This window comes from Oncorhynchus mykiss, chromosome 26 (genome assembly GCF_057628025.1).
Source record: "Oncorhynchus mykiss isolate SJ-2025 chromosome 26, ASM5762802v1, whole genome shotgun sequence".
NCBI classification, from domain to species: Eukaryota; Metazoa; Chordata; class Actinopteri; order Salmoniformes; family Salmonidae; genus Oncorhynchus; species Oncorhynchus mykiss.
Window position 1 is genome coordinate 7,736,312 of NC_143047.1, and position 15,550 is coordinate 7,751,861.

Genomic DNA, 15,550 nt, shown 5'->3' on the forward strand with positions numbered 1-15,550 from the left:
AGATTAACTTCAAGCGAAAATTAGGAAATGTAGCTGGCTACATTATTTTTATGATTAACATTATAAATATGATGGCCATGCATCGTTTTTGCCAAAAATACCTTTTTCCATTGTAAGCTCATTTTAAATGTGGCTGCTATAAATAGAATTGCACTTTGGTTGCCATCCTGATGAAAAGGAAGCTATTTTCTGCCGAATGTGTTGCGCTAATGTGTTTTCTTTGAAGGAAAACTATATTCTAACACCCCTCACTCTATTTTAGCAGAAAATACACTGACTTTCAAAATAAAACAAAGGTGAATTGTTGATTTTTTTTCAAGGTCTGTTTTTAAAAAATGCAGATTTCTGATCTGCTCAACTCTAGTGTGCTCTACTGTGTACTAAACTCTACTCCATTCTATTGTACAAGGACTGTTCTGATCTATACTCTATAATACAGTAAAGAAAAGTAGTACTCTTACTGTGCTGTACTGTCTAAACTTTCAAAACCTAGACGTCTATGATTGGTTCAGATTTGGTCCGGTCCAAATCTGAACCAATCGTGGACGTCTAGGTTTGGACCAATTTTAAGGACCAAAAAAGCGTTTGTGGACGTTGAAATTAAGGCCAGGTGACAGACCGACAATTTCAACTACAATACATTCAGAAAGTATTCATACACCTTGACTTTTTCCAAATGTTGTTTCAGCCTGAATTTAAAATGTATTAAATTGAGATTTTGTCACTGGCTTACACACAACACTCCAGAATGTCAAAGTGGAATTGTGTTTTTAGACATTTTTACAAATGAATGAAGAGCTAAAATGTCTTCAGTCAGGTGTTCAACTCCTAGAAATTAGCTCAAGTCGCATGGACTCTCTGTGTGCAATAAGTGTTTAAAATTATTTTTGAATGACTACCTCATCTCTGTACCTCATACATTAAATGATCTGTAAGATCCTTCAGTCGAGCAGTGAATTTCTAACAGAGTCAACCACAAAGACCAGAGGTTTCTTAAGGCTTCGCGAAGAAGGGCACCTCTTGGTAGATGGGTAAAAATGTAAAAAGCAGACATTGAATATTCCTTTGGGCATGGTGAAGTTAATCATTCCACTTTGGATGGTATATCAATATACCCTGTCACTACAAAGATACTTCCTAACTCCATTGCCAGAGAGGAAGGAAACCGCTCAGGGATTTCACCGTGAGTCCACGGTGACTTTAAAACAGTGTAGAGTTTAAAGGCTTTGAGAGTAGAAATCTGAACGTCACCTTTGTACTTACACCACAATACTAACCTAAACGACAGTGACAACAAGGAAGCCTATACCGAATGAAGGGTGAAAACCGCAGCCCTGGTCCCAGCAATCTTGCCACCTCGTCAAAATTTCGAATAGGCTATTTTTGCACAAGAAATAGGTTAAAATACCAGAGATTCTTAAGTGGCCAATTTTTATATATTAGGCTAGCTGTCTTTTTGGGCTATATCAGCCAATAGTGTAGACGTAGTTGGGTTGAAATATAAGAGAGTGGACACGTACTTGACTAGAGCTACGTTTTGCATAACTTTTAGGAGCATTTTGTATAAGTGGTGGTGGCAGGTAGCCGAGCGGTTAGTTGGGCCAGTAACTGAAAGGCTGCTGGTTCGAATCCCTGAGCCTACAAGGTGAAAACCTGTCTGTGCCTTTTGAGCCCTTGATAAGAGCATCTGCTAAATGACAAATGTGAGCCGGATGATTTTCAAGCAGTGTAAAATGTATTTCCAGTCGATGTTGGAGTCTAAACTGTAGCCTGTCATATTTAGGAAGTTAAAGACGACTGCGCCGTGCTTCCCCGCCCCATATAACCTAGTCTACAGGCTATTTAATTGAGATTACACGTATAGGCGCACTTGATATTTCACGTTTTCTACGTGATCACTTCTTTATGGCGTTAAAGTACGGTCTATTGGCTCTCGTATTATAGTATGATATTATTGTATTAACCCCCAGGTGCAGATTTGATTTCGTAATGACAAGCTGCTGTGCAGAAGATGTCCACACTGGCTGGGACTGATATCACATGTTTGTCATGGTAAGAGCCCCATGTTGTTTTAGTCGTGATCTGACTGGGTACTTGTCCTTAACTCCAATTCATCAGCTGGGTTCTCAGTCGACCCCGCTTGTCATTGCACTGACATTGTAGGGCACCCCACATAGTACACTACAGAATGAAAAATAATGTAGTGACAATTTTTAGAGAAAAGAAAATGTATCTATTCTTTAAAAAAAATATATTTGAACTGGCTTAGCCATGTCACGAAAATATTAAATGTTTAAAGAAATGAATTAGCTTAGTATTACTTTTTTACCCTGTCATAATCCAAACCCATCTGTTTCAGGGATGTGAAGTATTATGTTATTTTCAACCTCCTAGAACCAACCGTGTAACAGGAAGACGTTGCTATTTGTATACATTGTCATAGAACTTTGCGTTACCAGCCGATCGGCAGTAAAACATCTTCTTTTTATAGCTTTAAGTTGTTCAATTATTCTTCTTCTTTTACTACTACAGATAGGCCTATATCATTGACATTTAGGACTGTTTTCAGGTGTAATTGTTGCATGTAGTTAGAGCACATTTCGGCCTAAATGTGAACGTCTCACAATCTTGTGACTTTTTAGAACTGAGTGTCCTATGTGAAAGGTGATGTGGTCATGTATGATTTCAAAAGTAAAGCCACAGCAAGTGACCGTAAAGTGGTCTAACATCTCGATGTGTAGGTTTTCCACCCACTCTGCCTATAGTGGGTGAAATGTTTTCTTATGGTATAAAATACATTTTACCAAGGCAAATATGATTATTCTTGTTCTGAATTGTTCAGTGGGCTCTTTATCAAAAACATAATTTAACATTATGTCTAATATATCCAATAATAAGCACCGGGCTCTGTTGACATATCTTTTGAGGATTTGACATTTTTGTGGTTGTCTTCAAAGTTGTTTCCGCAGGTCGCAAAAAGCTAAATTAGCATGACACAAGCAGAATTAAATGTAAAAGGATTTGAAAACGAAAAGCTTGGTATACGCTCAGTGCTCGGTTGACATTTCAGAGATGCGCTTGCTTTTGTAAGAAATCTTTTCAAAAAATTACAGGAATTTTGAATTCATATGAAAAGCGTATACTAAAATCTGAAAAATATTACATGACGTGTCTGAAAATCGATATCCATATAACCTCTATTGTTATGTCCTGCGGATTCGAGAAGAAAGAGAATGAGTTCAACAGGCAAGTGAGCCTGTCAGGTAGCCGGTTGCCTTAGTTATTGCACGGAATCTAGCCTTGCTGAGGGGGGAGGGGCTCCTTGTTATTTAGTCACCCTTATTCTGCCCATCCTACAAGGGTAAACACGCCAATACATTTTGAACAGATTATGATAGGGACATGCGGTTTGGACCATTGGTTTTCTTACAGGATTATCTACACCAGCAATTCTCAACTGGAGGTTTTGAATGGGTCGTGGGTAAAATAAAATAATACTCCAGTCTGAACTTAAACCAGATATGTAGAATGCTAAAAAAGTATGGACTCGGGTCACTCTTGGATAAGATAAATGACACATTTAAATGTTTTAATAATTTAATCTTTGAACAATTGTTCTTCAATCACATTCTTTTCAATATAGTGCTATTAGCAGTGCTATTTTTGTTAGATTGTGGTCTTAAACCAGTGAGCTCATCAAGAATATGGGAAAATTGTAACATCCACAATGAGAGGTGGAAAGGTTGTTCCCTTGTCATATAATTGCTACATTTACTATCAATATAGCATTAAAAAAAATAGTTTTCCACAATGTATTTTGGCAACAAAAAAAAGTGTTGTGAATATTGGGTCACGACTGAGACAACCTGGTTCAATTTGGGTCCCGAGGCCAAACCCAGTTGAGAACCACTGATCTACACAATTAACATAGTTATTTTACCCATTGGTCAAAAACTGCATTTTTGATTGGACACCCTGCAATGTGTGTTTCTGTATCGCAGGTGAAGTGTTCGACGGGGCCCCAGAGCTGCAACTGGACTGCCTCTGCAGTGGTGACAACCACAGCAGTGCAGCAATGAAGCATGAGGGCAACCTCCTCCCCCTGGAACCACCCCACCATGCAGGGTTTTCCAGCCCCCCCCAGAAAGGGCCTTCCTCACTAGCTGAGAAGAGCAGCCCACTGCTCATGGACCCCAGCAACATCAAGGCTGACCCCGCCGGCGACATGCCTGCCAACACAGGTGCGCATGTTTTTGTATTTATTTAACCTTTATTTATCCACAAAGTCCCATTGAGGTCAAGATGCATATTTTGTGAGGGAGACCTGGCACCTGTGTGTCCAGTGATGTCATCAAACCAGTCGGACTGGTCCAAGCGTCAGGCTAATCCGTTTGTTTTCGACAGTCTCATCTTATACAGTACTAGTCCAAATTTTGGACACCTACGCATTAAAGGGTTTTTCTTTATTTGTACTATTTTCTACATTGTAGAGTAAAAGTAAAATACATCAACACTATGAAATAACACACATGGAATCATGTAGTAACCAAAAAAGTGTTAAACAAATCCAAATATATATTCTTCAAAGTAGCCACCTGTTTGACTTGATGACAGCTTTGCACACTTTTGTCATTCTCTCAACCAGCTTCACCTGGAATGCTTTTCCAACAGTCTTGAAGGAGTTCATATGCTGAGCACTTGTTGGCTGCTTTTCCTTCACTCTGCGGTCCGACTCATCCCAAACCATCCCAATTGGGTTGAGGTCGGGTGATTGTGGAGGACAGGTCATCTGATGCAGCACTCCATCACTCTCCTTCTTGGTCAGATAGCCCTTACACAGCCTGGAGGTGTGTTGGGTCATTATCCTGTTGAAAAACAAATGATAGTCCCTCTAAGCGCAAACCAGATGGGATGGTGTATCGCTGCAGAATGTTGTGGTAGCCATCCTGGTTAAGAGTGCCTTGAATTCCAAATAAATCAGTGTGTCCAACAATGCACCCCCACCTCCATGCTTCACGGTGGGAACCACACATGGAGACATCATCCATTCACCTACTCTGCGTCTCACAAAGACATGGCAGTTGGAACCAAAAATCTCACATTTGGACGCATCAGACCAAAGGACAGATTTCCACCGGTCTAATGTTCATTGCTTGTGTTTCTTGGCCCAAGCAAGTCTCTTCTTCTTACTGGTGTCCTTTAGTAGTGGTTTCTTTGCAGCCATTTGACCATGAAGGCCTGATTCACGCAGTCTCCTCTGAACCGTTGATGTCTGTTACTTGAACTCTGAAGCATTTATTTGGACTGCAATTTCTGAGGCTGGTAACTCCAATGAACTTATCCTCTGCAGCAGGGGTAATTCTGCGTCTTCCTTTCCTCATGAGAGCCAGTTTCATCATAGTGCTTGATGGTTTTTGCAACTGCACTTGAAGAAACTTTCAAAGTTCTTGAAATTTTTAGTATTGACTGACCTTCATGTCTTAAGTAATGATGGACTGTCGTTTCTCTTTGCATATTTGAGCTGATCTTGGCATAACATGGGCTTAGCCCTATTTTTTAAAAGACCATCTTCTGTATACCACCCCTACCTTGTCACAACACAACTGATTGGCTCAAATGCATCAAGAAAGAAATTCCACAAATTTTAACAAGGCACACCTGTTCATTGAAATGCATTCCAGGTGACTACTTCAAGAAGCTGGTTAAGAGAATGCCAAGTGTGTAAAGCTGCCATCAAGGCAAAGGGTGGCTACTTTGAAGAATCTCATATAAAATATGTTCTGATTTGTTAAACACTTTTATTTATTATTTGCTTACTACATTATTCCATATGTGTTGTTTTGATGTGTACACTATTATCCTACAATGTAGAAAATGGTATAAATAAAGAAAACCCCTTGAATGAGTAGCTGTGTCCAATCTTTGGACTGGTACTGTATATTTAGAGTACACGCCTATATTTTCCCAGATAGTTCCATGTAGTATATTAACTAGAGGTCGATCGACTTATGATTTTTCAACACCGACGCCGATTTAAATTTATTTATTTTTTATTTTACATATTTTTTCTTGTAATAATGACAATTACAACAATAGTGAACACTTTTATTTTAACTCAATATAATACATTTAGCCTCAAATAAATAATGAAACATTTTCAATTTGGTTTAAATAATGCGAAAACAGAGAATTAAGTAAAAGTGCAGTATGTGCCATGTAAAAAAGCTAACGTTTAAGTTCCTTGCTCAGAACATATGAAAGCTGGTGGTTCCTTTTAACATGATTCTTCAATATTCCCAGGTAAGAAGTTTTAGGATGTAGTTACTATAGGAATTATAGGACTATTTCTCTCTCTACCATTTGTATTTCATATACCTTTGACTATTGGATGTTCTTATAGGCACTTTAGTATTGCCAGTAACAGTATAGCTTCTGTCCCTCTCCTCGCCCCTACCTGGGCTCGAACCAGGAACACATCGACAACAGCCACCCCCGAAGCATCGTTACCCATCGCTCCACAAAAGCCGCGGCCCTTGCAGAGCAACTACTTCAAGGTCTCAGAGCGAGTGACGTCACCGATTGAAACGCTATTAGCACACACCCTGCTAACTAGCTAGCCATTTCACATCGGTTACACCAGCCTAATCTCGGGAGTTGATATCATAAACAGCCCAATGCTTGAAGCACAGCGAAGAGCTGCTGGCAAATGCACGAAAGTGCTGTTTGAATGAATGCTTACGAGCCTGCCTACCACCGCTCAGACTGCTATATCAAGTCATAGACTTAATTATAAAATGATAACACACATAAATACGAGCCTTAGTTTCTGGATTTGACCATATTAATGACCTATCATTTCAAAAACAAAACATTTATCTTTCAGTGAAATACGGAACCGTTCCATATTTTATCTAACAGGTGGCATCCCTAAGTCTAAATATTGCTGTTATATTGCATAACCTTCAATGTTATGTCATAATTATGTACAATTCTGGCAAATTACCGTCTTTGTTAGGAATAAATTATCTTCACACAGTTCGCAACGAGCCAGGCGGCCCAAACTGCTGCATATACCCTGACTGCTTGCACGGAAAGCAAGAAGTGACACAATTTCCCTCGTTAAAAGAAATTCATGTTAGCAGGCAATATTAACTAAATATGCAGGTTTAAATATACTTGTGTATTGATTTTAAAGAAAGGTAATAAGAAAGGTATTGATGTTTATGGTTAGATACACATTGGTGCGACGGCGGTGCTTTTTTCGCGAATGCGCTTGTTAAATCATTACCCGTTTGGCGAAGTAGGGAGAAATTAACAGCCACCGCATCGATTATATGCAAAGCAGCTAGCTAAACTAGTAATAACAACAAATTCTTATTTTCAATAACGGCCTAGGAACAGTGGGTTAACACTGTTCAGGGGCAGAACGACAGATTGTCGGCTCGGGGGTTTGAACTTGCAACCTTCCGGTTACTAGTCCAACACTCTAACCACTAGGCTACCCTGCCGCCCCAGTTAACTAGTGATTATGTTAAGATTTATTGTTTTTTATAAGATAAGTTTAATGCTAGCTAGCAACTTACCTTGGCTTCTTGCTGCACTCGCGTAACAGGCTGCCATGCAGGCTCCTCGTGGAGTGCAATGTAATCGGCCACAATCGGTGTCCAAAAATGCCGATTACCGATTGTTATAACTTGAAATCGGCCCTAATTATTCGGCCATTGCGATTAATCGGTCGACCTCTAATATTGACACAACATATATGCATGTACTTTCTCTGATATTTGTATATCATATTGACAGTTCATGTTCGTTTTTTTTTAAATATTTCTTTTTTGAACGGATTTTCTTTTGCAATTTAGTACAAAACACACAACAACAAACACAGCTGCCAGACATATGAAATGAAGTATCGCTTAGGCAAGACATGGAACAAGAATAGAGCAAGAATGATAGTTACAATTGTAACAATTGTAAATTGTATGTAATTTGGTTTTGGAGTAATGAAGTTTATGCACAACTTTGTATTGTATCAACTGATATCTGGCATTGATGGAACGAGTGAATTCTAGACAGTGTTTCTCCCCATAGATCATCTGAAATCTCAATATTTAACTCTCAATTTTTTTTTTTTTACCCCAAGTCTCCTTGAGATGACCAGTAAAGGCCTGTGTGTAGTTAGAGAAAAAGGAGACAAAATGAGATTAGGTGTTTTGAATTGGGAGGGCGCTGTAGCAAATCATAAAATAAATGTTTTACAGGGAGGGTGTCAGAATTTTTACTTTCCACTTTGCTATCGTGTCTGTCTTGTAAGTAACGGAAAAAAAGGTGAATGGGGGTGTGAATGTATTCTTTAATTGGACGAATGATGCTAATTGCTTATCTATGTAGAAGTCTTCAATTGTGGCCAGTCCCTTCTCCCTCCATTCAAAAAATACCTTATCAGACCGAGATGGAACAAGACTAATGATTTAAAGCATATTGGGGTGTATAGAGGTATCAGGCACCTTGCAAACATGCTTAATCTGGTTTAAAATTATTTTAAGAATTTCTCAAAGAAAAGTTGTCAGTTTGTTTGGGCACTCTGCTTTGGAGAAAAGCAAGGCTGGAAGAGAGGAATTTGTGACAGACTTGAGTTGCATATTTAGCCACAGGGGGGGAAACAGTGTCCAACTTATCAGGGAAACCCAGTTGCTGGTATGTTAATGCCCTGGCATTTGCAGCCCAGTAATAATGCTTAAAGATGGGTAGGCCTAAGACGCAACTTTCCTTGGGCTTTTGCAAGTGGGCCTTTATGAATACGGTGGTTTTTGTAACCCCAGACAAATGACAAGGTTGTTGAGTCCAAAGTCCTAAGAAGAAAAATTTGAAGATTCTGGAAAAGATTAAGGAACCTGGGAAGAGAAACCCCAACATGGAAAGAAGCAATATACTCCTGCTCTGTTTTTTGTTGCTTTGCAACCAGCTCACTGTAGTTAAGATGAGCTTTGGATTTCTAGGTATTTTTAGTGCCAGGTAAGTTAAGTGGTCATGCACCATTTTAAATGGTATCCTCTCTAGCTCACTTGTTGTAAAATTATCTGAGATGCACATGAGATCCCTTTTCCCTCAATTTATTGAATAGCCAGATAGTTTCTTGTGTGGAATAGCCTTCATTTCTCAGAACAAAAACAGACTGATGTGTTTTAGAAGAAAGTTATTTGTTTCTGGCCAGTGGGTCAGAAGTTTACATACACTCAATTAGTATTTGGTAGCATTGCCTTCAGGTTATGTCAGGTTTGTAGGCCTCCTTGCTCACACGCTTTTTAGCGTTTAGGTTTATGTAAACTTCTGACATCAGGTGTGTGCGTTTTTTTTTTTTTTTTTTTTTTTGCAAACTTGGAAATGAAACGGTAACAATTAAAAAAATTCAAAATAAGCAGTGATGGCTTCCCGGGTGGCGCAGTGGTCTAAGACACTGCATTAGTGCTAGCTGTGCCACCAGAGATTCTGGGTTTGAGCCCAGGCTCTGTCGTAGCCGGCCGTGACCGGGAGGTCCATAGGGCGGCGCACAATTGGTGCAGCGTCGTCCGGGTTAGGGAGGGTTTGGCTGGCAGGGATATCTTTGTCTCATCGTGCACTAGCGACTCCTGTGGCGGGCCGGGCGTAGTGCACGCTGACCAAGTCTCCAGGTGTACGGTGTTTCCTCCAACACATTGGTGCGGCTGGCTTCCGGGTTAGATGTGTGTTGTGTCAAGAAGCAGTGTGGCTTGGTTGGGTTGTGTTACGGGGGACGCATGGCTCTCGGCCTTCGCCTCTCCCGAGTCCGTGCGGGAGTTGCAGCGATGAGACAAGACTGTAACTACTACCAATTGGATACCACGAAGTTGGGGAGAAAAAAGGGGTTAAATAAAACAGAGGAGATCTGAAGGAGCGCTTCTACTCCATGCACACTAGCGCCCCCTCAATGCTTAAAATGTTCTATATTTCCACAGAGGGTCAGCCGGTGAAGAGGAAGAAGGGTCCAGCCCCCAAGATGCTGGGGAACGAGGTGTGCAGCGTGTGCGGGGACAAGGCCTCGGGCTTCCACTACAACGTGCTGAGCTGCGAGGGCTGCAAGGGCTTCTTCCGCCGCAGCGTCATCAAGAGTGCCCAGTACTCGTGCAAGAACAACGGCCGCTGTGAGATGGACATGTACATGCGCCGCAAGTGCCAGCAGTGCCGGCTGCGCAAGTGCCGCGAGGCGGGCATGCTGGAGCAATGTGAGTTGTCTGTTTGAGCTACAGTTCCCTGTGGCAGCCATGTTTTTAAATATTTTTTATATATACTTTCATCTTCAAAAACACCTGTGCTTTTTAAATTTTTTTACCTTAGATATGTAGGGTTTGTGCTAAAAAAACGTAGAAGATGCACTAATATTAAATGTAGAGATACTGATTGGAGATGGTTGGCAAGAGCTCTATAAAAAGCTGTAGTACATCATTGAAATTGACCTCCCAAACTATGGTAGTATATCTTTTTCCTACTTGTCATAACTGTTCTGATTTTGTTCCTGGCGTTCCCAGGCGTTCTCTCAGAGGAGCAGATCCGAGGGAAGAAAATGAAGAAGAACGAGGAAGAGACTGCACGCACGTCTGCCGTGGTGACCCCCACCCCGGTGCCGGAGGTGGTCCCGCTGGAGCCCGAGCAGCTGGAGATGATCGAGAAGCTGGTGGCCATGCAGAAGCAGTGCAACAAGCGCTCGTTCATCGACCGGCCCAAAGTCACGGTGATTGTCTCTGAGTGTCCCAATTCTTTTGATGCCACAAGGCAAACTACTAACATATGGCATGCTAGATATCTTAAGCTTGATTGACAGTTGCACTAATGTAGGGATTGGTTTGAAATCTTCATCTTGATATGGCGGTGGAATGCAACATTTCTGCATTCCACAACACCTCCGCTTGTTCAAAGACATGTTAGCCAAGAATACTGCACAAAATATTGTTGCTGTTGAATTTTGGGCAAATTAACTGTTTGTCATCTAGCCAATTTCTGGTAGTTCTGCATGGCTGAGCAGATGGTGAAATCTCTGCATTGTATTAGGTGTTAAACATTTTTATTAATCTATTGACGTCTGTGTCTCCATCTAATTTCCAGCCGTGGCCCCAGAGTCAGGACCCCCAGAACAGGGAGGTACGGCAGCAGCGCTTTGCCCACTTCACCGAGCTGGCCATCATGTCGGTCCAGGAGATAGTGGACTTTGCCAAGCAGTTGCCTGGCTTCCTAGAGCTCACCAGAGAGGACCAGATTGCGCTGCTGAAGACCTCAACCATTGAGGTGAGTCATGGTTTTTCTCCTCACCATTTAACTTCTTTCCTCTCATATTCTCAGACAGATTTGTTAAAGTGGTAAATACAGTAATAACAAATGCTGGCTTGATATTGTCTTTTGCCTATTTTAAACACTCTTTCGCCTATTTAAAAAAAACACTTATAGTCAAGACCACTGGGGGGGAGGGGATCATGTCTGGCTCTATATCATTATGTTGGTTTTCAGGATCACATGTCTCAATATGTCAAGTAGATGATCTACTTTACAGGATGTCTCTCACTTGATCCCCAGTCACTGATGTGCCTTGTTTTTCTGCAGATTATGCTGCTGGAAACATCGCGGAGATATAACCCTGCCATTGAGAGCATCACGTTCCTGAAGGACTTCAGTTATAACAAGGAGGATTTTGCCAAAGCAGGTACAGAATCATCTTTTCTTTTTGTCTGAGATGTTCATGATCCACATTCAAACGGCAATCAGTCAAAAACAAGCTGCTCGCCTTCAACCACCTCCTGTTCTGTACGCCATACTCCTTTTTACCTTTTTACCTTTTACCCTTTTTTCCTCATGACCCCTTTTTTAACATAAAAAAAAGTAATTTGTTGTTTTTGAAGCTCATTTCCTGCAATTCCATGTAGTTTTTAACAAGATTCATGACATCTTTTAGGTAGGCTATTTGATGATGATGATGATAATAATAATGGATAAGGAAAATTAAGTTTATACCCAATTTCCCCAAATGTTATTCTGCTTAAATGTTTTATTACTATAATTTATTTGAACCCTCAATTTAACATACATATTCTCTTTTACAAAAAGTGAATAGATGAATTGAAAGCGACAGTCACACACAAGATTACTAATCAAGCAAGGTCCAATTTCTTCTGAATGTCGTTGAGACAAACCAAATATATCCTTGTGTGCTTCAGTTGCGTCTTCCTCTATTTTACAGCTTGTTTGTTCTATACAGTTCCAGTCAAAAGTTTGTACACCTACTCATTCAACCAAATGGGATGGCATATCGCTGTAGAGTGCTGAGGTAGCCATGCTGGTTAAGTGTGCCTTGAATTCAAAATAAAACTGTCACCAGCAAAGCACCCCCACACCACCCCACCCCACACCACCGCGCAGTCTCCTCTGAACAGTTGATGTTGAGATGTGTCTGTTACTTGAACTCTGAAGCATTTATTTGGACTGCAATTTCTGAGGCTGGTAACTCCAATGAACTTATCCTCTGCAGCAGAGGTAACTGGGTCTTCCTTTCCTGTGGAGGTCCTCATGAGAGCCAGTTTCATCATAGTGCTTGATGGTTTTTGTGACTGCACTTGAAGACATTTTCAAAGTTCTTGAAATGTTCTGCATTGACTGACCTTCATGTCTTAAAGTAATAATGGACTGTTGTTTCTCTTTGCTTATTTGAGCTGTTCTTGCCATAATATGGACTTTACCAAATATGGCATCTTCTGTATACCACAACACTGCTGATTGGCTCAAATGCATTAAGGAAAGAAATTCCTCAAATTACTGCAACTTAACAAGGCGCACCTGTTCATTGAAATGCATTCCAGGTGACTACCTCATGAAGCTGGTTGAGAGAATGCCACGAGTGTGCAAAGCTGTCATCAAGGCAAAGGGTGGCTACATTGAATATTTCTTTGTTCCTTTTTTTTCGCATACTACATGAGTCCATGTGTGTGTTATTTCATAGTTTTGATGTCTACACTATTATAGTGAAAAACCCTGGAATAAGTAGGTGTCAACTTTTTACTGGTACTGTGTGTGTTTTATACATACATGCATGCATACTTACATACAGTACACAGGCTGGAGGTGTATTTACATATATAAAAATCACACACACACACACACACCCCTGAAGTCAAGGAAGGTCCTGCACCCACTCAATGGAACTTTGGTGCAACCCCTGCCATACTCTGTGGAGACATTGACCTCTTACCCTTAACCCATATTTATTTCCCTCTCTCGCTCTCATCCCCCCCAGGGCTGCAGTTGGAGTTTATCAACCCCATCTTTGAGTTCTCCAAGGGCATGAATGACCTGCATCTGGACGAGGCGGAGTACGCTCTGCTCATCGCCATCAACATCTTCTCTGCAGGTCAGAGGTCAAGTGGTATGCTAGTGTGGAACAGAGCTCATATGCAAGGTACCTTTATTACGAAGGTCTGGACATCGACGTAATCATTTTGGGACGACACCAATATGAAATATTTCCTTTGCGATATCGATTTTTAAGCTATTATCGGCCTATACCAATATGGTCACTGATATATATTGTGCATCCCTAGTAATCATATGCGGAAGCTTCCAAAAACATTTATGGGAACAGTGCCGTTTTCAAAGATTCTACAGGGTTTGCAGTGAAAATATGAAGTTAAGTAAAGGTGGCTGTAGATATTTTGAAAGACTTTTCAGTAAATAGAATGACAGTAAAACAGTTTATGATACGGTACCTTCACAAAGTATTCCTACCCCTTGAACTATTTAAAATTGTTACAGCTTGAATTCAAAATGGACTGAATAGATCATTTTTCTCACCCATCTACACATAATACTCACATAATGACAGTGAAAAGAAGTTTTTAGAAATTGTTGCAAATATATTAAATACATATCTAATTTACATAAATATTCACACCCCTGTTAGTATCACCTTCGGCAGCGATTACAGAATCTTTCTGGGTAAGTCTGAGCTTTGCACACCAGTGCAATGTGCAAATATTTGCACATTCTTAAAAAAGTTCTTAAAGCTCTGTCAAGTTGGTTGTTGATCATTGCTAGACAGCCATTTTCAAGTTTTGCCATAGATTTTTAAGTATATGTCAAATCTGTAACTAGGCCCCTCAGGAATATTCAGTGTTATCTTGTGTGTTTATTGTCCTGCTGAAAGGTGAATTTGTCTCCCACTGTCTGTCAATTTTTGCCCACAAAATTCCTAGTTCTTGCTGATGACAAGCATACAGTTGAAGTCGGAGGTTTACATACACCGTAGCCAAATGCATTTAATCCTAGTAAAAATTCCATGTCTAAGGTCAGTTAGGATCACCAATTTATTTTAAGAATGTGAAATGTCAGAATAATAGTAGTGATTTCAGCTTTTATTTCTTTCATCACATTCCCAGTGGGTCAGAAGTTTACATACACTCAATTTGTATTTGGTAGCATTGCCTTTAAATTGTTTAACTTGGGTCAAACGTTTTGGGAAGCCTTCCACAAGCTTCCCACAATAAGTAGGGTGAATTTTGGCCCATTCCTCCTGACAGAGCTGGTGTAACTTGGTCAGGTTTGTAGGCCTCCTTGCGGGCACACGCTTTTTCAGTTCTGCCCATAAATGTTTTATAGGATTGAGGTCAGAGCTTTGTGATGGCCACTCCTCCAATATACATTGACTTTGTTGTCCTTAAGCCATTTTGCCAGAACTTTGGAAGTATGCTTAGGGTCATTGTCCATTTGGAAGACCCATTAACTTCCTAACTGATGTCTTGAGATGTTGCTTCAATATATCCACATAATTTTCTTTCCTCATGATGCCATCTATTTTGTGAAGTGCACCAGTCCCTCCTGAAGCAAAGCACCCCCACAACATGATGCGGCCACCTCTGTGCTTCACGATTGGGATGGTGTTCTTCGACTTGCAAGCCTCCCCCTTTTTCCTCCAAATATAATGATGGTCATTATGGCCAAACAGTTCGATCTTTGTCCCCATGTGCAGTTGTGAACTGTAGTGTGGCTTTTTTATGCCGGTTTTGGAGCAGTGGCCTATTCCTTGCTGAGCGGCCTTTCAGGTTATGTGGATATAGATACTTTTGTACCTGTTTCCACCAGCATCTTCACAAGGTCCTTTGCTGTTGTTCTGGGATTGATTTGCACTTTTCGCACCAAAGTACGTTCATCTCCAGGAGACAGAATGCGTCTCCTTCCTGAGCGGTAGGACGGCTGCGTGGTCCCATGGTGTTTAAATTTGTGTACTATTGTTTGTACAGATGAACGTGGTACCTTCAGGCCTTTTGGAAATTGCTCCCAAGGATGAACCAGACTTGTGGAGGTCTACGATTCTTTATTATTTTTTTATTTTTGAGGTCTTGGCTGATTTGCTTTTGAATTTCCCATAATGTCAAGCAAAGAGACACTGAGTTTGGATGTATTTCACGGCCCACCTCCACAGGTACACCTCCAATTGACTCAAATGATGTCAATTAGCCTGTCAGAAGCTTCTAAAGCCATGACCTCATTTTCTGGA

The 15,550-nt window shown here is 40.7% G+C and overlaps 1 protein-coding gene across 4 annotated transcripts in view; it reads left to right on the forward strand.

Annotated features, from left to right (window-relative positions):
* The window catches only part of LOC110506299 (oxysterols receptor LXR-alpha), a 36,563-nt gene that overhangs the window by 16,016 nt on the left and 4,997 nt on the right, over window positions 1-15,550 (forward strand). The window contains exons 3-9 of one of the 4 annotated variants that reach the window (XM_090221792.1): window positions 1,971-2,052; window positions 4,002-4,241; window positions 9,975-10,241; window positions 10,545-10,747; window positions 11,119-11,298; window positions 11,611-11,710; window positions 13,295-13,423. In XM_090221792.1, coding sequence (XP_090077918.1) covers window positions 4,076-4,241; window positions 9,975-10,241; window positions 10,545-10,747; window positions 11,119-11,298; window positions 11,611-11,710; window positions 13,295-13,423 — 1,045 coding nt within the window. In that variant the 5' untranslated portion in view covers window positions 1,971-2,052; window positions 4,002-4,075. The remainder of the gene's footprint in view (window positions 1-1,970; window positions 2,053-4,001; window positions 4,242-9,974; window positions 10,242-10,544; window positions 10,748-11,118; window positions 11,299-11,610; window positions 11,711-13,294; window positions 13,424-15,550) is intronic. The other 3 variants (XM_090221793.1, XM_021585766.3, XM_021585769.3) reach the window with 3 other exon arrangements.